This window comes from Cibotium barometz, chromosome 6 (genome assembly GCF_041138505.1).
Source record: "Cibotium barometz isolate CiBa-2024 chromosome 6, ASM4113850v1, whole genome shotgun sequence".
Taxonomy (NCBI): domain Eukaryota; kingdom Viridiplantae; phylum Streptophyta; class Polypodiopsida; order Cyatheales; family Cibotiaceae; genus Cibotium; species Cibotium barometz.
Genome location: NC_141051.1, coordinates 17,814,442 through 17,841,446, shown reverse-complemented (window position 1 = coordinate 17,841,446; position 27,005 = coordinate 17,814,442). Strand labels below are relative to the sequence as shown.

The 27,005-nt window shown below is 47.6% G+C and overlaps 1 protein-coding gene across 3 annotated transcripts in view; it reads left to right on the top strand.

Annotated features, from left to right (window-relative positions):
• The window catches only part of LOC147637467 (hydroxyproline-rich glycoprotein family protein), a 54,784-nt gene that overhangs the window by 9,572 nt on the left and 18,207 nt on the right, over window positions 1-27,005 (top strand). For all 3 annotated transcript variants that reach the window (XR_015266041.1, XM_086799259.1, XM_086799258.1), the window contains exons 5-6: window positions 24,648-25,195; window positions 25,410-25,556. Coding sequence is in view for 2 of the 3 variants with exons in the window: in XM_086799259.1 (XP_086655385.1) it covers window positions 24,648-25,195; window positions 25,410-25,556 (695 nt within the window). In the remaining variant the exon portion in view is untranslated. The remainder of the gene's footprint in view (window positions 1-24,647; window positions 25,196-25,409; window positions 25,557-27,005) is intronic.

Genomic DNA, 27,005 nt, shown 5'->3' with positions numbered 1-27,005 from the left:
AGCGCAATGCCTGATGGTCAGTGCGAACCTCGAAGTCACGGCCATACAGGAAATGTTTCCAATGTTTCAAGGCCTGTATAACTGCTAGGAGTTCACGATCATAGACTGAGTAGTTCTTTTCGGCGAGCAGTAACTTACGAGACATGTAAGCTACCGGATGACCATTCTGTTGCAATACACCTCCAATTGCGATGTTACTCGCATCGGTGATCACTTGAAATGGTTCGTCCCACGAGGCAAGGGCTAAACAAGGCGCTTCTGACAAAGCCACCTTGAGGTTCTGGAATGCCTCCAACGCTCGTGGAGTCATTCGAATCTTTTGCCTTCTTGTTTTCACTCCCTTTAGCAGATCGGTGAGGTCTGCCGAGAGATCAGAAAACTTGTCAATTTGGGTGGAATATGCCTGGCATATACCCACAAATGATCTAATGTCATAAGCGGTCTGAGGTACTTCCCAGTTAACAATCTCGGCAGCCGGATCAAGTCGAATGTCTTCAGCACTAATTATATATCCCAAGTAATCAGTTGAGCAGCATGACATTGATGTGGAGAAAGTCCTTAAGTTGCTGGAAAGCAACGAGCTCTATGTCAATGAAAAGAAGTCAGAATTTTATCTGTTCGAGGTACATAGCTGAAAATATGAGTATGTCGTCCAGAAATATGAACACACACTCTCCAATCAACTCCCGGAAAATATGCATCATCATGCGGTTAAATGTAGCTGGAGCGTTCGTCAATCCAAATGGCATAACCACAAATTCGTAGTGGGCCCGTTCTGTACGGAAGGCTGTCTGGGGGATGTCCCCCTCTACAATCCGTACCTGGTGGTACTCACTCTTTAATCTTCTGGAACTTTTCATGGAGAACCGAGTACTTCTCGGAAGCACTGGCCACTGTCTGGGCTGTCTGGATGTAAATCATCGCACACTGTGCGCCTTTCCTGATTGCTCGCTTAGCCTGCAAGTGGCTTATGAGCGGAAAGTTTGGAATACCTGGCTCACACTTAATGGTCATCAGGGTGTTTGACACATTCCGATCAATCTGGAACGTGTGCTTGTCCCACTTGACATCAGGAAGAAACTTGTGAAACCACTGGATACCCAAAATTATGTCTGCTCCTACAAGAGGGGCAACCATAAAGTCACGCACAAACTCTATGCCCTGAATCACTAACTTAGCACCTAGAGCTTCATACTTGACGCTCGTTGCCATACCTGTGCTAAAACCCTCAACCTGTTTGTCCACCGGAGTCAGCTCGAAACGGGCACGCCGAGCTGCGTGTTCCGTGATCACATCCTCCGTGCTGCCGCTGTCAAACAAGACAACTCCTCTCTGGCCACCTATGTAGCCAAAGGACTTGAGCAATTCGTTGCGCTCATACTCCTGGTCATGGGCGCCCTTCTGCTTATCTTCGAGCTCCCGGCTAATAATTGCTCCAACTGAAGCACCGGGGGTTGAAGAACTAGGGGTAGCCGCTGGGGTCTGTGTGGGAGCTGTGCTCACCATGGAAGCTGTGGAGGCGGCGGCGGCCTTTGGAGGCTTCTTCGGACAATCCCGAGAAGTATGTCCTTTTGTGTGACAAAAGAAACATCTACCCTCCTTCTTGTACTGAGAAAGCTCCTCAGCACTCAACTTGCCACCTGTCTTGCCTGCCCCCGCTTTTTGGTCTGGAGTAAGCTTAGACGCATTGTTCGAGTTCTTGGAGCCAGAGGCTCCCGGGCTCTGTCCTGGGGAAGACCCCGTCTGGTTCTGGCTTTTGCCCCCCGAGGCGTTAGCCTTGGGAGAAGCCGGTTGGGAAGTCTTGGGCTTGCCACCATTGTGTTTCATTTCTGCACTCTGCGCAAGCGAGAGTGCGTCCTCAAAGGTGGCTGGCCTAAACATACGCACCTCCCATTGGATTTGCGTGTCCAGGCCATACAAAAACTGCCCTTTCTTGTCCGTATCAGATAAGCCTAATTGCAGACACAAGGTCGAAATTTTATTGGCAAACTGAAGGACTGGTTGCGCGTTCTGACGCGCTCCCCTGAACTCGTCTTCGAGTCGCTCAAGGTAGTGGGACGGTAGAAACCGCTGCTTAAGGTCGCGGACGAACTCGTCCCACACATAAGCTGCCATACTTGCTCTGGTGTGGGCATGAGCCCACTGAGTCCACCAAGGAATGGCCTCACCTTCCAAGTACCAACTAGCTAAGATCACTTTGTCAGTATCTGTTTTCCTAACTGCGGCAAAGTAAGCTTCAAATTGATGTAACCATGAATAAAGAGTAGTGGGATCGAGTTTACCATTATACTTACTGAAATTCATTTTCTCGGGAAAATGATTCGAGGGCGCCGCCGGTGTCAATCTGGCGTCCAAAGCTCTGAGGTAACGCTCGTGTTCCACTCGTCGCATGGCGTCGTCTTCTCGTTGTCGAATCTCCAATGCACGCATCTGCATCTCAAGCAAGGAGCTTGGCTGCGGCTGTGACCCCGCGAGAGGGTCCCTGTGACGAGGATCTGGTATCTGGGATACGGAAGGAGAGGGAGGAGGAGATGGAAAACGCGACGCTGGAGAGCGAGAACGCTCCTCGAGAGCCAAAATCCGTGCCTTCTGCTCATCCAACTTGGTTGTCTGGTCTGCGATTGCTCGCATCATCTGCTGGAACATGTTTGTGACACTCAAGCCGGGTGCCCTAGCTGGGCTGCCTGGTGCACTCTGGTCCCATGGTTCTGGTTCTCTCTCGTCGCCGAAACTCGCCATAGCGGGAAAATGCAATTCCTTTCCGGAACGCAATCTGACCATCCACTATCTCTGTGGGAGACTTCCGGAGGCTTCCGGAGGCTAAAAACCAACCGTCCTTCGAGGGACAGGAGTCACTCCGAAAGGGGTAGTCCACCAGCGTCTAAAAACCAACCACACGAGCGAAAAAATTTTCTGGTTTTCTTTGCTGAATCTTTGTCCTTGAAGTAGGCTTTGATACCATTGTAATAGGCGGAAGCTTCGGAGAAGGATCAGTACTTCAAAACTCAGAAATCAGCACTCTTTTCGCGACGGAATTAATGCACAAACTGAAAGGAGATGTGCAGAAAATAGAGAGAGAAGGGGGAGATGGAGAGGACACAGTATTGGGTCCCAATTACCCTGTGTAGGGCCCCACCACGGATGGTGTATTTGCTTTATTAGAATGATGTAAATCTGAAAACAAATACAGAAACTTGACCTTTTCTTGGCTGGAAAATCCTGCCCTTGACCTTCAGTCTTTCACCCCTTTGCGTTAGCAACTTCTTGGCTGTCCTGGCCCTTGTTTGCTTGAGCACTTGGTGAATTATGAGATGCCTTCATTGTTTCTTGGCTGGAGTATTTATACTTCCCTTATCATCCAGTCGGCCAGCTTTATAAAGCCTCACGACTAGGTCTTTATCAATAAAATGCTTTCACACTATGGCCACTCTGCGCATGCCTGCTGGGACAGTGCCAAGCTGCTGGGCACTCTGCGCATGGGTGTGGGACTGCCCCCTACACCTGGCCGACCTGCTGGGTAGGGTTTTTAGCCCTGTCGGCTGCCTGTCGAGAAGCACTAGGGCTGGCCGACAGCCCTTCCAGCCCATGCCATGGCTGGTGGGCACAGCCGGGGCCCTCTTGGCCCCTTGGGGGTGGTTCTACATCTTCCCCCATGCCCACACTAAGAGTGCAAATCTTCGCACTGGGGTAGCCCTATGGGCTGGCCCCATCTCTACATGCAAACCTACATGCCCACAGAGGTCTGGCATCCGGTTGCAAACTAGATACACAGAACATCTGACATCATTCCAGAGGGAGACTCACAGCGCGGACGGGCACTGTTTCATGTGCAGGACAGTGCACACCTGACCTTGGACTCATGTGCAGGACAATGCACACCTGACCTCGGACGACTGAGATGGATCCTTGGCTGACTCGTCCCGGACTGGGCTCACATGGGACCAGTTCACCATCCCAGGTCCTGCACCTTCTGTACAGAAATGTCTACGTGGCATCCAAGTGCGGGATGCACGTGACAGTTGAGGACAGGGATTACTGTTTCTATACATGCAGCTATGATGCCTCTTGGTCTTCACAGGCACTCAATATGACAGAGCATGCATGTACTTGGTATTTTGATAGTGGTGTCTCAAAGCATATCACATCTCGCAGGGATTTGTTTTGTCATGTTGGCCCTGCCCCTGTTGGCAAAACTGTTCAGTGTGCCAACAATGCTTCATATCCAGTTCATGGCATTGGAGAGATTTAGCTCACAGCCATTGATGGCTCCATTCTCTGCCTTACAGATGCCTTATATGTACGAGGGATAAAGAAGAATTTGTTGTCCATTTCTTCTTTAGCACATTGTGGTATGCAAGTCCACTTTGATGATGATAAATGCATGGTCAGAGACAAAGCTAATGCTTTGACCTTGATGCTTACTGGTACATTATGTCATGGACTTTATCAGTTGGATGCATTTCAGCCAGTGGATCAGTCTGCTTATAATGCATTCACTCTTACTCCAGCTATGGTTGATGCGGAGTTATGGCATGCTCGCATGGGGCATGTAAATTTTGGTAGTCTTATGCTTATGCAGCGACATAACATGTTTACAGATCTACCTCTCATGGAGAAGCCTCCAGATCACATTTGTAAAGGATGTATTTTGGGAAAAATGCATAGGTTTTCCTTCCCACGTGATCAGGCTCTACGAGCAACTGCAAAGATGCAGCTTATACACAGTGATCTTTGTGGTCCAAAGTCATTAGGTGGTTGCTTCTATTTTGCAACATTTATTGATGACTTCTCTCGTATATGCTGGGTCTATCCTTTGACACAGAAATCACAGGTATATGATGCATTTTTGGCCTTTGTAGCACTTGCTGAGACAGAGTGAGGATCCAAGGTTAAGACTCTCCGTTCTGACCGAGGGGGGGAATATATGTCACACATGTTGAATTCCTTTCTTGAGAGTAGAGGTATAAAACATCAATATACTACTCCTTATACTCCACAACAGAATGGGGTTGTAGAAAGGAAGAATCGGTCACTCATGGAGATGGCCAGATGTATGCTAAAGGCAAAGAGGCTACCACATATCTTTTGGGTGGAAGCTGTCATGTGTGCTTGTCATATTTTGAATCGATGTCCCACAAAGGCATTGGTTTCCATTACTCCTTTTGAGGCTTGGCATGGCCGCAAGCCTTCAGTATCACATTTTCGTATCTTTGGGTGTCTTGCATATGCACACATACCCAAAGAGTTGAGGAGGAAGTTGGATGCCTGATTCTTTTGTGGATGCACGAGACAATGTGCATTGGAATAAAGCCATGCAGGATGAGCTTGATTCTATTAAAAGGAAACAAACATGGGATTTGGTTGATCTGCCCAAAGGCAAGAAAGCAATGGTACTAAGTGGGTCTATAAGTTGAAAAGACATGCAGATGGTATGAGGAGACATTTGCTCCTACATCCCGTATGTCGACACTTAGGTGTGTCATTGCATTGGCTGCACATCGTGGTTGGGTTGTTCACCAGTTGGACATTAAGACTGCATTCCTACATGGGGACCTCGAGGAGGAAGTTTATGTATATCAGCCCATGGGTTTTGCAGAACATGGTCATGAAGGGAAAGTATGTAGGCTGAAAAAGGCCTTGTATGGTTTGAAACAAGCTCCACGAGCTTGGTATGCAAAGATAGATGCTTTCCTACTCACTCAAGGATTTGTGAACAGTCCATCAGAAGCCACCTTGTATGTAAAAAAAGAAGAGACAGATCTGCTGGTCATCAGTCTTTATGTAGATGATCTCTTGCTCATGGGATCAAATGATGACAAAATTGCAACTTTTAAAGAGATACTGCAACAGACATTTGACATGTCTGATTTGGGGCTTGTACACTACTATTTGGGCATACAGTTTGTGCAGTATAACAGAGGCATTGGGTTGTTGCAATCTCGGTATGTTGCTAAACTTCTGGAGAAGTTTAAATTTCAGGATTGCAAGCCTATTAGTACTCCTATGGAGCCTGGGATGAAACTATCACTACAAGATGACAGTATTTCCTTTGATGCCACTACTTATGCTCAGGCTGTTGGGTGCCTTATTTACTTGTGTACTACACGGCCAGATATTCAGTATGCCGTATCTCAGTTGAGCAGATTCATGCACAGCCCACGGTTGTCACATTGGCAAGCTGTGAAGCGTGTATTCCGATATTTGCAGGGTACCTTGTCTCTTGGATTGCTTTATCCTGAGGGGGGTGACATGCAGTTATACGCTTACAGTGATTCAGATTGGGCTGGTGATTTTGATACCAGACATTCCACTAGTGGAAATTGTTTCTTTCTTGGCTCTTCATGCATTTCTTGGCTAAGCAAGAAACAGACCACAGTGGCCACTTCGTCTTGTGAGGCAGAGTACAGAGCAGCCTACACTACTACTGTTGAGTGTGTTTGACTGCGTCGTCTCATGACTGATATGGATATTTCAGTGGAGGAGCCTACACCTATCTATACTGATAGTCAGAGTGCCATTGCTGTGGCCAGGAATCTTGTGTTTCATGCTCGCACGAAACACATTGAGATTCACTATCATTTTGTTCGGGAGAGACTCCAGGCAGGAGATATCAGTCTGATCTACTGTCCTACAGATCAGAATGTGGCAGACATCTTCACCAAGGCATTACCACGTCCGAAATTCGAAGCATTCCGCACTGCTTTGAATTTGTTTCCTTTTGGTGGATGATGTACAGTGATCACATATCACTCCAGGGGGGTTTGTTGGGTTTTATGCTGTGTATGCACCCAGAGGAGTGCTAGTGATCATCAGTAGATTACTGGGGCACTTTTTACTTCAGTTAGTGGAGGTTTTTTCCCCAGATTAGCTTAGTTACACTTATAAACAGTTTATAAGTGTTTTGGTCCACCCGGCACATTTTATGGCCGGACATGTGAACACACATCTTTTTAGGTCACTTTATTATGTGGCTATTGTACTTCACATTTTATCATGTGAATACATACAAGAGTCGCGTTCTCTCTCTCTGCTCTCCACGCCTGTGTTTGCAGCATCTCCAAACCCTAACCCTAACAGTCCATAGGCCTTCAAACTGGGCAGGTTCTTCAAGGTGGTGATGAGGTTCCCGTAAGGCTCATTTGGCAACGACTTTATTAGCATAACTATGGCCACATCTTCCTCCACTTTTGCTTTGAGTGTAGCAAGCTGGTTCATGAGGGACTTCATTTTGTTTGAAACAGTGCACAGAGCGGAAGCAAATAAGCACTAGAGTGCTGAGTAGAGAGTGCAAGAGAGAGAGATATGGAGCAGAGCAACTATGCTGAATATACTGAAGTGATACAGTCCCAAGCAAGAGACACAAGTAGTCTCATAAGTGAGGGAGCAAAAGATATACAAGACAAGATGAAAAAGTGAGAGGCCAGCCCATATATTTATAGGTGGGGAGAGCTGGCCGACTGGAGCTACATATGTTGGCCGAGTGGAGATCAGTAGCTGGCCGACTGGGAAAAAACCAGAGGCTAGGAAAAATCCTGGAAAAATATGTAAAATAGGGGTGGCCAGCTCACAATCAAGGGCCATGCAAAAGGGACCAAAAGGACACCAGACATGGGCAGAAACTGGGGATGAGTGTACTAACACCCCCTCTCAGCACCAGATGCTGAACATGCCCCGAGAAGCCGAAGAAGTCGTCCTCTGTCAAAGACAAAAGAATGCAGCAATAACAGGTACCAGGAAAGCTCCACAAGCAATCTCCACAGCAACTCAGCTACAAAAGCAACAGAACAAGCTGCCAGGTATACTACTCCTCTAGAAGAAAACAACCATGTAGGCTGCGTCGTGTTGCTCCAAATATCAGTGCCAAACCCAAATGTAAACACAGTGCCACAGAAATCCCTAGAAGCTTGTAGCTCCAAGAAGATAATACCCTCAAAAGAAATAGAGTCCATTTGCTCCAACTCTATACCAAGAGTAGCCCAATGTTGTACAATAGCACCCTCCTTGAAGGTCAGTGTTACGACCCTATGTTTTTCTCTGGACAACAAGCAGGTGGGCACGGCACGGGATGGACAGTGTGAACGGCATCAGCTTGGATATGAAAAGGAAACCCATATGTGGCCAACCCAAGTGTGAAAAGGACAAAAAGGGATTTTGAGTTTATAAGGTTTTATAACCTTTGAAGGCTTAAAATAATATTATTTTTGAAGGCATGCGTTTTTGCTATCTGCTTTTGGCTTTTTGGAGAAAGTGAATTGCATCTTGATTATTAAAGCGAAGGGTGGCAGATTCTAAGGGGCAGAGTCGTGTGGTGTATGCGGGCGCATGGTTGGTCGTTAGAAAGCACAAACGACTCGTAGAACTTCATCGCAGGCAGCACTGGATAGAGAGAGTAGGGGTCGTTGTTTTCTTTCGACTATGGCTAGCATTGTTGCAGGTGGCAGGCGGGGCAATGACCTCAGATGGTGGCGTTGATGCAAGGGGGGCGATGCCCACAGGTTTGGTGTAGGCGGTGCAGGGGATGCGCACAGTTGTGAACCAGCCGCGTGCTGGCGGACATGGAGCAGGCGACGTGTTGGTGGCGACTGCATGTGGAAGCAGCCAGACGGGCGTTTTTTTTTGGGTGCAGTGTGGAACACGCCATCATCATCATCATCATCATCACCTTCGTTTCCCTTTTCGCATGTGCGTGGGCTATTGGAGGAGGCACTGCTACTCTCGATTGTTGCTGTGGAGGCTCTGTGTGGACTATTGATGCTCCTGCTGCTGTTCGACAGTGCTACTGTTTCAAACCATGGGGGTACAGGTGGCGGTGGCCTTATTCCCCAAATCTACTTGATGAAGGAGACTAGAGGTAGGCACTTCTCTTTCTCTCTCATCGTGAATTGCAGGCTCTGTTGAAGAGATTGGGATACAGAGGATCAAGCTAAGATGCACGGGATGATGTTCTTGGAAGAGATGTACTGTTCCTCTTCGTCTTGGACTTATGTGTATTCAGGGATTGCTTAACACGTCCTCTATCTTTCTCTCTCTGGGTTTTGGCAACCGTGCTTGGATGGTATATCTGTCATGGAAACTGTCATGGAAACAGGACATTGGTTTTCGAGAAGAAACAGGACTTTAGTATCGAGGAAACAGGCCTATGGTTTATGGGATACAGGTCTTTGGTTTATCGGATAAAGGTCTTTGGTTTCATGTGGAAAACATGTCTTTGGATTCATGTGAACATGTTGTAGTCTTCTCGAGGTTACATACAAGCTGTGACTATAGGAAAGGACATATGGTTTGGTACAGTCCTATTGCTGTTTGGGAAAAAGGTTTGAGAGATCCATGGTAGAGATGGAGAAGACCTTTTCAAGCAGGGAGGTGTTGTACAGGTGAGCCCTCTCTATGGTATGATATGCTGTGATAATGAGAGTTCTCATTTGGAAGTCCTGGGTGAAACTATAAGGGATCCTATTGGTGGAGGATTCTACAAGTGGTACTTTGTACTCAAATTTAATCAAGTAAAGAAATACTGCAAAGGGGCGCCACTGCGTTTTGGGGCCAATCGGTGTCCGTGTACTATTTGCAGGAGCACTCTAGCTCCCCTTGTTTATTTTCCTTTTCTAGGTCCCCATGGGTGATGAAGTGTTTGTGTGTGCGAGTGTTCGTTTCACCGCCCGCCAAATTTCTGAAGGCCGGTTTCAGTCAGCATCGCCAGATGTAAGAACTCAACTGCCCCCTCTGAAAATTGATGTGGGGACTCCACAAGCCCAACCAGATCCAAATCCCAATCCTTCAAGCCCTGGAAGTACCACTGTGCCCCAGGCATGGTCACGGACACACCTGACCACAATCCAGAATCCTCACACAGAGTAAGGGAAATAGGAACATTCATAGTAGTGGTAATTGAAGTAGTAGTAGCCTCCTCAATAGCATCACAGCGTAGAAGCAGGCTCCTCCATAGAAGGCGAAGGGACCAGCAACACATCGTGGTCACTGGTTGTCGAAGAAAGAGTCGGAGGCGAAGCAGTAGGAGACAAATCCCCCTCAGAAGTTGTGAGCAAAGATAGCCCATTGTCTTCCTCAAAAACATTACCATAGATATCATCCTGGCAAGGAGAAGTATGCACATAAATTGAAGGCAAGACAATAGGAGAAACAAACTCCTCAGATGTAGTGAGCAAAACTAGCCCACTATCCTTTGCTGCAAGAACATCTCCAAAAGAAGTATCCACAAGATCATCGGCTGCATAGCACCCAGAAGTAGAAACCATCTGCCGATCATCACTGGCGTCACCATACAGGTCACAAAGCAATTGCCACATAGAGAAAGTAGAAGCATCATGAGGAGCATAGATGAAGTGTCGAAGAACCGAATCCTTACAATTTAGGAGGAGAAAGCCATAGATCTGACCGTCGGTCTTCCTCCACTGACACACATCCTCCGCAGAGGCAAGGTCCGGCAAGCACCGATGCTTGTACGAGAGAAACTCCATCAAACCATACTCCTCGAGAATAGAAGTAACCTGTAACTTCCATAACTAAAAGTTACCACCATCCAACTTGTCTGCCTCATCTAGGAAATAACAAGCAAGTGGTACGGGAGCCAAATCTGAAGCTGTCATCATTGATCCAACCAATAGGACCAAACCTCATAAGATAAAAACCTGTCCACATCAGAAAACGCTGATGTAGGTCCCTTCCTCCCACCAAAACGCAGCCCTAAGAGGCTGGACAGCACCTGAAAATCCTCTTGTAGCAAAAAAAGCAAAAGCTTCTGGCGATTGCACCTCCAACCATGAGGCCACCAGCAGAGGGAAGCAAAAAATGCAGATTTGATATAGAGAGAAAAGGCAGCCACACAGGTCCTGGGAATATGCTGTAAGAGGGTGCAAAATGGAAAGGCATCAACTAGGACTATAGCTTGGGCTCTCCTCAAGAAAAAAAACGCACAATCTCAGAAGAAGTGTCCATCACAGGTACCAAGGTTGCCACCAAAGCCCGAACCACCACAATACCCCCTTTGCAAAAGGGAATGTCCACCAGAGAGGAAAACGCCCCCAAAGAGGGGCTGCTGTCCTGAAAAAACAGGCCGCCTAGATCCAAACTCCAAGAAGTAAAACGCTGATGAGAAATTACCTTCTGGCTGAAAGCGATGAAGCCAAACTGAAGGGAAAGCAATCAGCATAAGCTGTCCAGAAAACGCAGCAACCAGAGGGCTGCAAATCTGAGAAAAACACAGAGGTGAAGGGGCTGTAGATAGGGCTCAATCTGGGGCAGCAGAGGGAATCGCTGAACCGGGAGCGATGATACCATGAAAGAGTGCACAGAGCGGAAGCAAATAAGCACTAGAGTGTGCTGAGTAGAGAGTGCTAGAGAGAGAGAGAGATATGGAGCAACTATGCTGAATATACTGAAGTGATACAGTCCCAAGCAAGAGACACAAGTAGTCTCATAAGTGAGGGAGCAAAAGATATACAAGACAAGATGAAAAAGTGAGAGGCCAGCCCACCTATTTATAGGTGAGGAGAGCTGGCCGACTAGAGCTACATATGCTGGCCGATTGGGAAAAAACTAGAGGCTAGGAAAAATCCTGGAAAAATATGTAAAATAGGGGTGGCCAGCTCACAATCAAGGGCCATGCAAAAGGGACCAAAAGGACACCAGACATGGGCAGAAACTAGGGATGAGTGTGCTAACATTGTTCACATGAGCGTCAAAGCTCTCATGTGGTTGCAGGATGAGTCCATAAATTTTTATTTGCAATGAAAATTTAGAGTTCTTACCCTGAGCTCTGAAGAGTTTATCCAGCGCTTCATAGGCCTCTTTGGATGCTGGGAGATTTGCCACATGCCAAATAGAGCAACCTTCATTCGGTGAGGTTATGGATAAAATTATTAGAGAGGCCAAGGGCTATGAGACCAAAGGTCTCTTGGTTTTTGAGCCTTCTTAGCTACATCATCATCTTCAGGCATCTTACCTTCACCCTCGATAAAAGGCCTAAGTCCTCATGAGGTTGAATTTCAGTTTTGTCCGTCATACAAGGTGGTTCCAAACGTAGTGAACGATACGTTTAGTATGTTTGGAAAACGTGCTGAAAAGGTTCCAAACGTAGTGAACGCTGCTCCCGATGTATATATGTATATATATATACATATATATACATATATGTACATATGTACACATATGTACATATGTACATATATACATATATATACATATATGTACATATATACATATATGTACATATATATACAGTTGCCCCCTCTCCTGCCCTCTGCCTGCGCGTTGCCCTTTCCGCTTGCAGCCTGCCCTCTTCTCTCTTGCTTGCGTGCTGCCCCTCTCCTTTTCCTCTCGCCAACGGCCCCTGTCTCCCGCCCTTGGTCCTCCTCGTCTCCCTTTTTTTCTACTGCCTCTTGTTCGCCTCTCCCTAGTTTTATTTGGTTCTTTTTTGTTTTTCCTCTTTCGGCTCCTCGTTGCCCCTTCTCGCCTCTCCTCTTTCGTGCTTCTAAAGGCAGCTATTTAGTTCTTGGGCAACGTTTCCTTCCGGCAAGTTTTGACCTCTTCTGGTCTTCAACCCCCAAAGGTCTCCATGGCAGCCGTTCTATCATTCCCTATTGAGGTCGCCATCCCTCGCCTCTCCTTTTCAAAAGTGGGCCTCTAGCTCCTCACTTCGACAGTTGCATTCTTGGGGGCCTCCACTTTGGCATGCAAGATTGTTGCTAGCCGCCCAACGCACAGATAGCTCAGGGATCTTTTACAGGTTAGCCTCCTTGGTGCGCTTGGAAAGATTACTGTTATTCATCCTTTGGTTTTACCAGGTTGAGTTTGACTCGCCTGCGGTGTCAGACAGAGTCATGCAGCCGAGCCCCGTCGCACTGAGTGTAAACCGGCCTTCAGAAAGCAAAGGGCGGTGGAACAAACATTTGCACATAAAACACTTCAACACCATTGAGGAACTAGAAAAGGAAAACAAACAGGGGGAGCTAGAGTGCTCCTGCAAAAAAAGTACACGGACACCGATAGGCCCCAAATCGCAGTGGCGCCCCTTGCGGTATTTCTTTAATTGATTTTAAGAGCTTTGATTACAATATAAGGCTGGGAACTCAGCCGTCCCAATAGAACTCCTGAAGCCTGCAAAGAACCTGCATCTGGCTTCTTGTCCACACGGCATCCACAAACAAGTCTAGCCATTGTTCATATCGAAAGACTCTTCTCACATTGAGTCTGCATACAGAAGCTTTCTCCCATGATCAAGGCTGCCACAACCATCCATAGCCTCTCACACTATGAACAACATCACACCCTGACACATCCAGTGCTCCTGCATCACAACACAGACTCCCAAACTGTCTCTCAAAAGAGAACTCGCATCACAACACAGCATACCATACAGTTGACACACCTGTACAAACCCTCTCTACCATCCAAGGGTACTATCCATCTCTGTCATGGATTTCCTGTCCCCTGTCCTATCAGTAGCAAGGCTGTACCAAACATGTGTCCACTCCTGTACCTTCTGCCTGCATGTGACCTATCTCCTGGAGAACCCAAAAACATGTCTCTTCGAGAAAACCTACGACCTGTTTCCACATGAAACCCTTAGGCCTGTTTCCCTTTAAAACTCCTGTCCTGTTTTCATACATCTAGTTACCTGTTCCCTCATGAAACATCTGGCAACATAGAGATGCCCATAACTGTAGGTCCCACTGTTCCTTTCTAGCAAGAGAAAACAATCTGATAATGAGCACGCAGCCATGCGAGCTTGCTTCACTCCCATGCCAAGAAACATAGCTGAATTTGCAACCAAACAAAAAAAACAGCCCATAAACTGTCCCAAAACAGTCCCGAATCAAAGCATAGAAAGGCTGAAAGTTCCATCAGATGAACGCCATCGACATGACGTCTATGTTCATGGAAAACCAACCTCTGTCCACCTTTGTATCAAGAGAAACCAACCCTTGTCAACTCTTCAGCAGAGGGAGAAAGAGAGAGAGAGAGAAAGGAGGCCTGTGTCTCTGTTCTGTAGCACAGCACAGCAGCCAGCCCTTTAATCTCCAAAAAGCAAAGGGGAAGGAGGGATTCAATAGGCGCCTGGTTCTGTCTTGCCCGTACAGCTGCCCGTACAGTTGCCACGTGGATTGTACCTGCAGGTGTACCTGACTGCACCGTCTGTACTTGCAGCAGCCTGCCCTGCACCGCCAGTACCTGCACCGCCTGAATCTGCACCTGCAGCAGCCTGTCCTGCCACGTGGGCTGTACCTGCAGACAGCAGCCGTACACTACCTGCACAGGCCCATCCATGCGCAGCCAGCATGCAGTCCACCTCTCCCCAGAAAAGCACACGTTTTCTCCTCAGATAGGCGCCTGAATATCCAGATGAGCAGCCCTCCTGACTGAAAAAGCACACCCACCACAAAAGATAGGCGCCTCCCTGCTTTTTCTGCTCAACAGCCCCTCTTTTACCAAAAAGCTCACACGTGGCCCCAAAAATAGCATAAGGGCCACGTTTTCTTCATAAATGGCATTAAAATTTACTTTAAAGGTTTTTAAACCTTCAAAGCTAAAATCTCTTTGCCCCCTTTCACACATGGGGTTGTCCACACATGGGCTTCCATCTTCACTCTCACCTGATGCCATTCACACTGTCCACCATGTCCCCGTACACATCTGCATCTTGTCCAGAGAAAAACACAGGGTCGTGACATACCCCCCTCTTGAAAAATGGCAAGCGTCCTCGATTGCACTCAATGGCACAGTAAAGCATCTTATGAGCAAAGACTCCCCATATGACAAAAGCAATGGCCTTCCAATGCATCTGGATGATAAAACAATCATCCTGCACAATAAGCCACACTGTCCTCTTGCTTGTTCCTTCAGAACCTACAGCAAAAGTCTAAAACCAAATGGAAACACGTTACCTGTGTTAGCCAAAAACAAAACCATGTATCATTCTACATATGGCACACATATGCATGACACACATATGCAATATGCTCCTCAAAATGCTCTACCTACTCCAAAATAACAGTCTAAGGGCTGCTCGCAAGCCTTACGCCCATGGGCATCCCGCAGGACCCACGACTGAAGGTACAACATGAGCATATGCAAGCACTCGATGCATCCAAACACTACATCCACTAAGTACTTTCCCACATATGTTTCATGGCCATCCCGCAGGAGTTACACCCATGAACATAATAAAGCACTTGATGTATCATACCAACATACATGCAGCACATGACACAATGCAGAGTATTTCCCAATGTATTCTCAATGGTACCAGGATCCAATGGCACTAGAATACAAAAATACCTCTATCTCAAAAAGTGTATGCATACATGCACAAACAGAGTTCGATCCATATTTCCATGAACCAAACCAACTCTAGGACTGCTCGCAAGACTTATGCCCTCCATAGAGTTATCCAAAGTTGCAGTTATAGTTCAAGGTGCGCGCGACTGTGAACCATACTCAACCATCATCTCATGTGTCTAGAACACAAGATCATAGAAGTCCCATAAGTAGATGTACTGTCAGCCTCAGTACCTTCGGGTGAATACAAAGATGTCACCAAGCGACTCCTAGATAACAAATGAGCCTGTCTGTAACAACAAGGGAGCGGAGGTGCTACCCCCCTCTTGAGCATCAGGCAATGCTCCAGACCTATGCTCTGCTGAACCTGAATGAGCCGTAACAAGAGTCGACTCCAACTCATAGGCATCAAGATAAAGCTGCAACTCCTGAGGTGAATCTGCTAAGTCACCCTCCTCCATCCACTTCGCATCCATCAGTGAACCTCCTCCATCCACTTCGTATCCATCAGTGAACAGCTCTTGAACTTCACAGGATAGCGACGGAAACTTTACCCTGTACCTTTCTTTCCTTATGTGCCAGTATATGCTCAGGAATAAGAACCTCGTCAAGTTCCTCAACTTCCATCTGAGCCTCATCTGATACATCCTCAGGCACCCAAAACCTGCTTGCACTCCACCCAAGTGATAAGCACAAGTCCTCGATGAAGCATAGTAGATCACCACAAACTGTCTTCCGAACCCATGAAGCCTCTATGAAGATACCACTGGTGACAAACTGTCGAAAGCCATAGCCTTCAACGCATCTCCTACACCATAACACTTCAACTGCTTCTTGTTCCTGGCCGACTACTTCTTGTCCTTGGTGTCTTTTCTCCTGAGCTTCATCTTCAGCTCTTGCTCTTCACCTCTTATAGTACCCTTGGATGGTAGAGAGGGTTTGTACAGGTGTGTCAACTGTATGGTATGCTGGCTGTGATGCGAGTTCTCTTTTGAGAGACAGTTTGGGAGTTTGTGTTGTGATGCAGAAGCACTGGATGTGTCAGGGTGTGATGCTGTTCATAGTGTGAGAGGCTATGGATGGTTGTGGCAGCCTTGATCATGGGAGAAAGCTTCTGTATGCAGACTCAATGTGAGAAGAGTCTTTCGATATGAACAATGGCTGGACTTGTTTGTGGATGCCGTGTGGACAAGAAGCCAGATGCAGGTTCTTTGCAGGCTTCAGGGGTTCCATTTTGACAGCTGAGTTACCAGCCTTATATTGTAATCAAAGCTCTTTTAATCAATTAAAGAAATACCGCAAGGGGCGCCACTGCGATTTGGGGCCTATCGGTGTCCGTGTACTTTTTTTTCACTTTCCTCATGTTGAAGCTTTTGATGTGACTCTCATGAGACAACCACGAGCTCGCCCCCTTAGGAAAGTTGGCGATTGTCCCAACCAAAGCAACCACGGACTCGCCTCCTTGAGAAAGTCGACGATGTGTCCCGGCAAACGGAACCTTGAAAACCGGCCTTCAGAAAGCAAAGGGCGGTGGAACAAACATTTGCACATAAAACACTTCAACACCATTGAGGAACTAGAAAAGGAAAACAAACAGGGGGAGCTAGAGTGCTCCTGCAAAAAAGTACACGGACACCGATTGGCCCCAAATCGCAGTGGCGCCCCTTGCAGTATTTCTTTAATTGATTTTAAGAGCTAAGGCTGGGAACTCAGCCGTCCCAATAGAACTCCTGAAGCCTGCAAAGAACCTGCATCTGGCTTCTTGTCCACACGGCATCCACAAACAAGTCTAGCCATTGTTCATATCGAAAGACTCTTCTCACATTGAGTCTGCATACAGAAGCTTTCTCCCATGATCAAGGCTGCCACAACCATCCATAGCCTCTCACACTATGAACAGCATCACACCCTGACACATCCAGTGCTCCTGCATCACAACACAGACTCCCAAACTGTCTCTCAAAAGAGAACTCGCATCACAACACAGCATACCATACAGTTGACACACCTGTACAAACCCTCTCTACCATCCAAGGGTACTATCCATCTCTGTCATGGATTTCCTGTCCCCTGTCCTATCAGTAGCAAGGCTGTACCAAACATGTGTCCACTCCTGTACCTTCTGCCTGCATGTGACCTATCTCCTGGAGAAACCCAAAAACATGTCTCTTCGAGAAAACCTACGACCTGTTTCCACATGAAACCCTTAGGCCTGTTTCCCTTTGAAACTCCTGTCCTGTTTTCATACATCTAGTTACCTGTTCCCTCATGAAACATCTGGCAACATAGAGATGCCCATAACTGTAGGTCCCACTGTTCCTTTCTAGCAAGAGAAAACAATCTGCTCCATGAGCACGCAGCCATGCGAGCTTGCTTCACTCCCATGCCAAGAAACATAACCACATGACCTGTGCTTGTAGCCAAAAACCCAAGCACACATAGCTGAATTTGCAACCAAACAAAAAAAAACAGCCCATAAACTGTCCCAAAACAGTCCCGAATCAAAGCATAGAAAGGCTGAAAGTTCCATCAGATGAACGCCATCGACATGATGTCTATGTTCATGGAAAACCAACCTCTGTCCACCTTTGTATCAAGAGAAACCAACCCTTGTCAACTCTTCAGCAGAGGGAGAAAGAGAGAGAGAGAGAGAGAAAGGAGGCCTGTGTCTCTGTTCTGTAGCACAGCACAGCAGCCAGCCCTTTAATCTCCAAAAAGCAAAGGGGAAGGAGGGATTCAATAGGCGCCTGGTTCTGTCCTGCCCGTACAGCTGCCCGTACAGCTGCCACGTGGACTGTACCTGCAGGTGTACCTGACTGCGCCGTCTGTACTTGCAGCAGCCTGCCCTGCACCGCCAGTACCTGCACCGCCTGAATCTGCACCTGCACCTGCAGCAGCCTGTCCTGCCACGTGGGCTGTACCTGCAGACAGCAGCCGTACACTACCTGCACAGGCCCATCCATGCGCAGCCAGCATGCAGTCCACCTCTCCCCAGAAAAGCACACGTTTTCTCCTCAGATAGGTGCCTGAATATCCAGATGAGCAGCCCTCCTGACTGAAAAAGCACACCCACCACAAAAGATAGGTGCCTCCCTGCTTTTTCTACCCAACAGCCCCTCTTTTACCAAAAAGCTCACACGTGGCCCCAAAAATAGCATAAGGGCCACGTTTTCTTCATAAATGGCATTAAAATTTACTTTAAAGGTTTTTAAACCTTCAAAGCTAAAATCTCTTTGCCCCCTTTCACACATGGGGTTGTCCACACATGGGCTTCCATCTTCACTCTCACCTGATGCCATTCACACTGTCCACCATGTCCCCGTACACATCTGCATCTTGTCCAGAGAAAAACACAGGGTCGTGACACTGAGTACGGCCTTGGCCTTCTTTGTGAGTTGGCAACACGGCTTCAACCCAACATTCAACCCTCTTGCTGGCGTTTCATATAGTCTGCTTCCTAGGCCTTAGGAAGGAATACCTTCCTCCTCTTGGTGATATCGGGGGAGAGATGGAATCCCCCTCCATTGCTATTCGGTCCTTGCTCGGGCGGCTGGGATTCCACCCCTTCGTATTTGCATAGCCTCTTCGGTGATAGTGCCGCACGCCATATCTCTTCCTTGCCTCCGGGGAACCCCTATTCTGCAGAGAGTAGAGTACTCTAGCCTCCCAGGCCAATGCTTCATATGCAAGCAGACGGGGCATCTCGCTAGAGCTTGTCCTCGTCGTCAGTCGAGGAGACCGCCCCTTTTAGTGGGGTCCCCTCCTGCGTTGGTCCGAGCTCAGTCCTCTTCAGAGGGGTGGGAGGGAAGCTGGCCATTAGGCAGCAGAGCATCACGATCTGGCCACGACCGACACTGATGCCGGAGAGTGGTAGACCATTGGCCCGAGATGGAGCCGCTAGTCGACCTCCAGAGTTGAGTGGCACCGTTGAGCACGCCAGGCTGGCAGAGCACAAGAGGTTACAGTTTCGTCAAAGAATTGTTTTGAGCATTTATTTCAACAACCACTTGACGGCGATGCCCCTTTCCCTCCCTAGTTGCCTTGAGGAACCCATCTTCGGTCCCTTCAGGATGGAAGCCATTGCCTTGCTGAGATTCCTTTCCAAGTTCCTAGATTTCAGTGAGGCCCTCTGGTCCTACCGAGCCTTCCCTCACACCTTTTCTCTTAGGAGGATTCCTCCCTTCCGCTTCCTTCTGCCTTCACACAGCTTTCTCGTCCCTCCCCCCCTCACTTCGTCTCTGGCTCTCCCCACTGTAGCTCCCCCTCATCTTTCTTCTTCGGAGCCCGCTCTCCCCCCTCCCTCCCCCTCTCTTGAGAATTCCTGCCGCGCGTTGGCCGTGCCAGACCCAAAGCGGAGATAGGCGACGGGTTCAGTTCCCCGCTTGATTCATCGCTTCTCGGAGTCGGTTGAGATGACCATCACCGCCTCCTCGGTGAGGGTTCTCTTGCCAGAGTCACTAGGTGGCCCCTCCAAGGTTTTGGGTCAGCTAGTGGATTACAGTTTCTTCCGATGTCTCCTTGTCGAAGGAACTGGTATTTTCGAGGAGACGGTGGCTCCCATTCGGATTTGTTTGTTGTTTCATCACTCCAGGCCCTCCACGTTAGAGAGTGGCATGATGATCTTCTCCTTCCTCTTGAGTGCAATCCTGGGGATGGAGTGGGACACGGAGTCAGTGTCTGTTGCCAACTAGGGGTAGGCAATCGAGCTTTCTCACCATTACAAATACCTACATTGCGACAAGTGGAACCCAAATTATACTTATTCCCGAGCTTGGACAGAGTGTGGTTGGCGCCCACCTGGCGCGTCTTCGTCCTAGGACCGATTGTGATTACTCCCCACGCCCAAGACTCTTTGAGTGGAGGGCAAATCTGATAGTTCCACTTTCCACAGAGAATAAATATGAGGATTACCTTAGGGAACATCCAAGGTTTGGGGGGCCTCAGTGCTTTTAGAGGCATGGCGTCCTTAGAGGAGAGTTTCATAGAGTAGTAGTTGGGGGACCCATTGAAATTCTCTTTCTCCAGGAGCACCATCTTTCAAAGGCATCCATTTCCATGGCCTTTTCTTGTTTCCCAAGTGATATTGTCACAGGAAACGGCCGTTTCCACCCCTTATTAAAACTTGTTTCCTCGTTTCCATTCCTCAAACGTTCATGTTCCCGTTTCTCGTTTCTCGTTTCTGGTGACTATGATTGGGGGTCATTTGGGTGCCGCAGGTACAAAGCTCAGATTCATAGAGGAGCGGAGGGTGGAGTATAGATACCATGCCAGAGCTTCATTCAGGACCTAGGCCGGAGATAGTGTCACTGGGGATTTCTTTGAGATTATAGGCCTCCATAGGCAGAGAGATGGTATTCGTAGATTGCGAGGCCATGATTGATCTAACGTTTTTGAAAAGCCGTGCCCCCCCCATGTGAGAGCCATAGCCACTGATTTTTTCAAATCTCTTCTCACGGGTGCCCTCTTATCCTCACAGGTGGTGGATGCGTGAGAGTGGGTTTGGCGGCACACGAGAGGTGGTTTCCTTCGCTCTCTAGACTTTCCTATTGACTCCCTTCACAACTGAGGAGCTAGCAGAGGCCTTGTTGGCTCTTCCTAGGGGCAAATGCCCGAGAGCGGACAGGCTTCCAGTCTCCTCCTTTCTTCGTCACTGGGATCTCATGGAAGGCGGCCTTATAGCAGTCTTCAACGAGATTATGACGACGGGTTCCATGCAAGAGAGGTTTTCAGAGGGTCTGATACACTTGATTCCAAAGGAGGGTGGTGATAGATTGGAGATTCGCAGTGGAGATCCATCACCCTTCTCGAGACCGCCTACAAGATTTTGGCGGAGGCCATTAGCCCTTCCTTCCTGACTTGATTCATGATGCTCAGACAGGTTTTGTTTAGGATCAAAGCACTGTGCTGTGGACAACATCTTCACTTTCAGCGTGGATGCGACAGCATGATCTCATTGTGCTCCTTTTGGATTTCGAGAAAGCCTATGGTAGAGTTGATTGGGGCTTTTTGGAGGGCACGATGTGTCGGATAGGTTTTTCGAAGGAGTCTTGTTCCAAGCAGTGAACCATGGAAGTACTTCCTCTTGGCTAGGAAATCCGTCGCCCATACCGTGCACTAGATGGATCTAATCATGAGCAAGGGTGCCCTTTATAGGACTAGAAAAACCCTCATGGACTGGCTGACGTACTGTCAGCCAGGTCCAGGACCAATAAATCATTATCATAATGCAGCCGACAGAGAAGTACTCCATCCAAATCTGGCCGACAGCCTCATGTCCTTTTCCACAAGGTTATCTTGCCCCAAACCTAGCAGCACAAGCTCCAATTTGTCTTTTAATCTGGTTCTTTATCTGTTGCAACTTGCCCTTTAGGGAAATAGCTCTAGAATAGCCTGCACATGTCTTGCACATGACATCGACTCTGCCATTCCTCCGGAGTGGCTAACCCCGATCCTTGACCCTATTCCCCCCAGAGTGGCTTGGAGTGTTTACCAGGCATGATATTCTCATGGCAGTTCATGGCGCAGGTGAGACCTCCGCATTGCCCACTTTTTCGATGGGACCTAATGGCAGATTAGTGAGATTAGAGCCCCCCTTGGAGGAATTTAGGAGTTGCACGTTACCGAGGGTGAGGGTGTTCGGATTCCATGCACATGAGTGGCACATAGACCCACCTCCGGCCCATCACACGCCTCGAGTGGGGCTAGGGGGAGTGGACTTGGTGTGAGCGTGCAGACAGGGAGGAGACTTTGGTACCCCGTTCTTTGCATACACTGCACGGCTAGGCTGTAGGATCCGGATGCCCGAGGTCGAGGGCACTCCGGTAGCAGCAGGACAGTGGCAATCTCACGGCCTCTCACCGTGCTTTCTCTCAAATTTTTGGAAGAGGTTTTGAGAGATGTTTGGATTCATGGTAGGAAGGTGAGCAAGGTCTATATTGATAGGGGAGCTCAAGTTTGCATCATAACTGAAGAGGCGATCACCCTCTTTTTGTGGTTGGTGGCACATAGGAGTTTGGTAGTTGGCACGTGGTTGGCCATTGGCGGTGGACCAGCCAAATGCCCGAGATGTGGCCATCCCGAGGAGTCTAAGCGACATTGTCTTTGGGATTGCCTGAAGACTTAGCTGGTTTGGCTACATCTTCACTATGGACAGGGCCTCTTCGCGTACTTCTACATGGGGCATTGTTGCTTGGGCCACTGAGGCCGAGGTTGGCATGGCTTATGAGGAGGAAGCTGGGGGGCTAGCCCTTCAGGTCTCTCACCTTCGCATCTCGAGAGTGCCAATCCCAACCCCATCTACTAGTCACTAGACTCGTGGTTTGAGCCAGAGATGGGAGATTTGTAGCGTCATTGCTACATGGCTCATTTGGAGAGCTCTATGCAGTGAAGCCTGTCATTATTCGGCCACCCAATAGGTCCATCCGTGCTTTCTCATTATGTATGTAAATTGGAGTGGCATCCATGGCAGTTGCATATGCCGGGGATTGATGCCACTCATGTGATACTGGGGACTTGGCTTTCAGCTGCGGACTTGTGCCTGTGTGTACATGTCCGGAAATGCATGGAGGATTGGTGTTCCATTGGGTTTGGTACCTCGTGTACTTTCCTCGAGCACGTCTATTTTTTTGGTATAGTTTCATGTACAGGGATTGCCATACCAATGTTGCATTGCATAGCATCTTTATGTGCTTGCTTGCAATTGAAATTGCATGCTATTTTCATGCTTGCTTGACCAATGTGTAGTTCCGGGTAAGGGGACGTCTGCCCATGAACCGTACATGTAACTGTCTGCTGACATGGTTATGTGGCATGTGACAGGTGGTAAGTATTGGTCATAAACCTAGCTTTAGGAATTAGCACTAATTTATAAGTGAGTGTGTACACACTTCATTAAGTTTTAGGCGACTAAAACTCACTTATAAGTTATGACCAGCCTTGTGTTCGCACACACTGATGTCTTGAGGTGGACAAAACCCAATGCCCACCGCCCAGACCTTATCCCTTTTGTACAAAGGGAGCAACCAGCCATGTGTCCGCTCTAGTTTGCACCACAAGCCTTTTGTCCTCTCTACCTGACACCTAGAGTGGACAACTCACTCTCTTCCCTCTCTCTAGAAGTAGACGCCCCCTTCATGAGGCCTCTTTGGCTGTATTTTTTGCACTCTCTCCTTCTGTTACGACCCTGTGCTTTTCTCTGGACAGAAAGCAGGGGGGCATGGGATGGACAAGTGTGAGTGGCATCCGTTTGGATTTGAAAAGGAAACCCATATGTGGCCAGCCCAAGTGTGAAAGGGACAAAAAGGGGATTTTAATTTAAAGGTTTTAAAACCGTAGATGATTTAAAAATATTATATTTGGAACCATGCGTTTTGCTATTTGCTTTTAGTTTTTTTTTTTGGAGAAAAGTGAATCGCATCCTTGTTATAAGGCGAAGGGTGGCAGAATTCGTGGGTGTGGTGTCGAGTGGTGTGGCGCATCACCTTGGCGATCACTGTTGCAGATACATGTGCTCAGGGAAGGCGGTACAGGAGATGGGTATACAGCAGCAGCCAGTCACCAAAAAGCAGCTCGACACAGGCAAACCAGGTTTGGCTGGTCGCCAGAGAGCACAGGCGACACCAGATCAGCAGCCCAGGGTATTGAAATCGGCGGGATGGGCTGTTGCAGGGAGCATCGGGCTGGACCGCAGGGTGGCGCAATGCTGTGGATGTTTGGACTGCTCCTCCCTCCCCTTACTCGTGCTGTCGCTTGTGTGTGGGCATTCGCGCTGTTGTGTGGCTCTTCTGGTGGGCTACTGTTGTGAGTGCCTCCGTGCTGTTTTTGGCTGCAAGTTCTCTCTCCCATGTGTGTGGGCATTTGCTGTGATCATGCTTAGTATTGAGGGAGGGATTATAAGGTTGAATCCTTAATCATGACCTTAGATTTGTAATTCTTATGCTTGGGAGTGTGAAGAGCCTTACCGTTACACACGGCACACTTGGTGGAAGGCACGCTCGAGAATTCAAAAGAAAGATGGATAATTTATGGGGCTTGGATTTAGGAGAAAAGATGCCTTTCTTCAAGGCTGATAAAAGGGAATTCTATCTTGTACTTTCTATAGGGTCAAGCAATTAGAGGCTGTTCCAATTTTTTAACAGGGAGGTGGACGAGCTGCAGCAGCTCCATGTGCAGGGGTTCTTTCCTAATGGTTACTCATGTTAAATTCTTTTTTTAAAACTTCATGATGGATTTCAATGTGCTGCCATTTCTTTGTACACGGATTTGTGTTTATGATATGAATATGTGTCTGTCAAGGTTCCTACTGCCTGGCTATACTGCTCGTATTAATTCTTGTTTGTTGTTCACTGCAGGAGCGGGACGAGGTCGACCTCTCTCCCCCCAAGTGCTTGACTTGGGAATTGGTAGCAGCATGCCTTTTCCCTCTCAGCAGTTTGATTCTGTGGCTGGCCGAGGTAGGAGCTCATATGCTCAGCATATGGAGGCTGCCCTTCGGCAAGCACCACCACTTTATTCAAGGGATGTGTCTGCTAAACCTCAATATGATTACCCTCAAGAGGCATCTCAACCTTCGCTTTCCAAGGAGGAAGCAGCAGAGCGGGCAATGCAGATATTGAATGCGCGGCGGCTGTCAAGAAAATTTAGCAGGATGGAAGACTGGTCAAGGGAGGATGATGGTGATGATGCCACTGTCACAAGGAGGTCTCCTGCCCAGATGACACTTGCTAGATTCCCAAGGGAGAAGAGGCAGCCTAGAAAGCCTCTTGAGGAGGAAAAAACCGTTCAACTCACTGAGGAAGAGGCAAAGAAAGAAGCTGAGCGCTTGAAGGCAATGGAACAGAATGAAGCCATTGAAGAGCTCCAGGATACGCTGACACAATTCATGAAGTGTTATGGCGAGGTAAGCTTCTATCAGCATTGCTTCCATTGTGGGTTTTAGAACTTTCAAAAGGTGCTCATATTTGTGCTAAGGCACCTGTGTGTGCATTAACCACTTGGATTTAAGCTCGTCATGCTTGTCAGGCAAACAAATTTAGTGGCATGAGTGTGTATGGACACAATGAAGTTGATTTTGGTGTTATATTAACGTTGGTAAGACTGTTATTGGAATGCAGATGGCTCTAGAACCTGAACATGAATTGGGAGATTTTACAAACCCAGATATAGATGAGAAGCCTATCATGCCTTTGGAGGAGTTTTTGGAGAAAGCCAAGCCGAACATCATGAAAACAGGGCTCATACGCAGTGAAGAAGAGTGGCGAGTATGTGGATTCTTTCTCATCTACTTCCCAACAGTTGATAAATAATTGTATTTTAAACACATCAAGGTAGAAGGTGTGACGTGCATACTTTTTCTTAGACTAAAGACACTTCTTGACTCTTTTGCTAAGATGAGATTTGATACGGAAGCCACTGCTGATGAGATTGAACACTAGAGTGACTTGAAAGACATTGCACACCATGATGTTGCAACCAGGGGCCGCTGGCCTTTGCCAAGAGAAGACTTGGGATGAGAGCTATCAATGAGACTGAAGACCAGGGTGACTTGAAAGACCAAGTACACACCACAACGTGTGCAACCTTTGGGCCATGTGTCTTTACCATTACCTATGTTCCAAGGGGTTGCTTCCAAGATTCTTACGAAGTTCTTAAGGTACAACTCAAGAGATTGTGCTTCAACTCACATGAAGCACACGACAACAAGGGCAAAATAGATGCCTGACTACAGCAAGTTTGTCCTCTAAAAGTATTCAGCATCTATAAATAACCCATACCTCCTCTCATTTGAGAATTCAGTCCTCTCATTCCTCAAGCAGAAATTCAGGAGTGCAGAGTGCCTGTTGATTTTGAAGGAGAAGATCCATTGCTGTTCAGTTCCTGGTTTGGTTTGCATAGAGAGTTTAGTGAGGTTCTGCTATTTCAGATTTTATCCAATATTGTCTTCTTCATTCACTTACCAGTAAAGAAATTATTTTGCAAGGAAGGGGTCCATCCTGGCCATTGGGACCCAGTGCTGGTGTTTAAGTCTGGATGAATGTTTAATTTCATTCTGTTTAAATCGGCGTCGTGACACTCCTTAAGAATCTTGGACCTAATGTCCAGGATCTGTGGTACACAAATTTTGTCATTACGGAATAGTAACCCATTCCGAATCATCCACTGACCTCCTGCAGCCTGAATGGTAGGCTGCTCAGTCACTGAGTCTTGGTCAATCAATGAGCTCCCGTCCTGGATCTTTTGCCAATACGGTCCAAAATAACTATCAGTCTTGCAAAGCCCTCTCAATGACTGAAATAAGTCGGTAGAAATCTCGGTGAACGACAAAGAATTCACCTCTCTAATTCGACTAAGCGCATCTGCAGCATGATTCATGGACCCTTTCCGATAACGGATCTCAAAATCAAAATCTTGCATTAACTCCGTCCAACGAGCTTTCCTTTCTCTCAAATCATCTGCATCACACACATACTTGATTGACTGATGATCAGTCAATACCACAAACTTGGAGCCATATAAATAATGTCTCCAAACCTTGAGAGCATGAATCACAACATAAAGCTTCTTCTCAAGGGTTGGCCAACGAGATTGAGTGTCGTCTAGCTTTTTACTTTCAAAAGCAACCGGTCTACCATCTTGAAATAAAGCAGCCCCGATAGCATAGTCACTGGCATCAGTTTCAAGAACATAAGGCCGACTAGGGGGTAATGCTA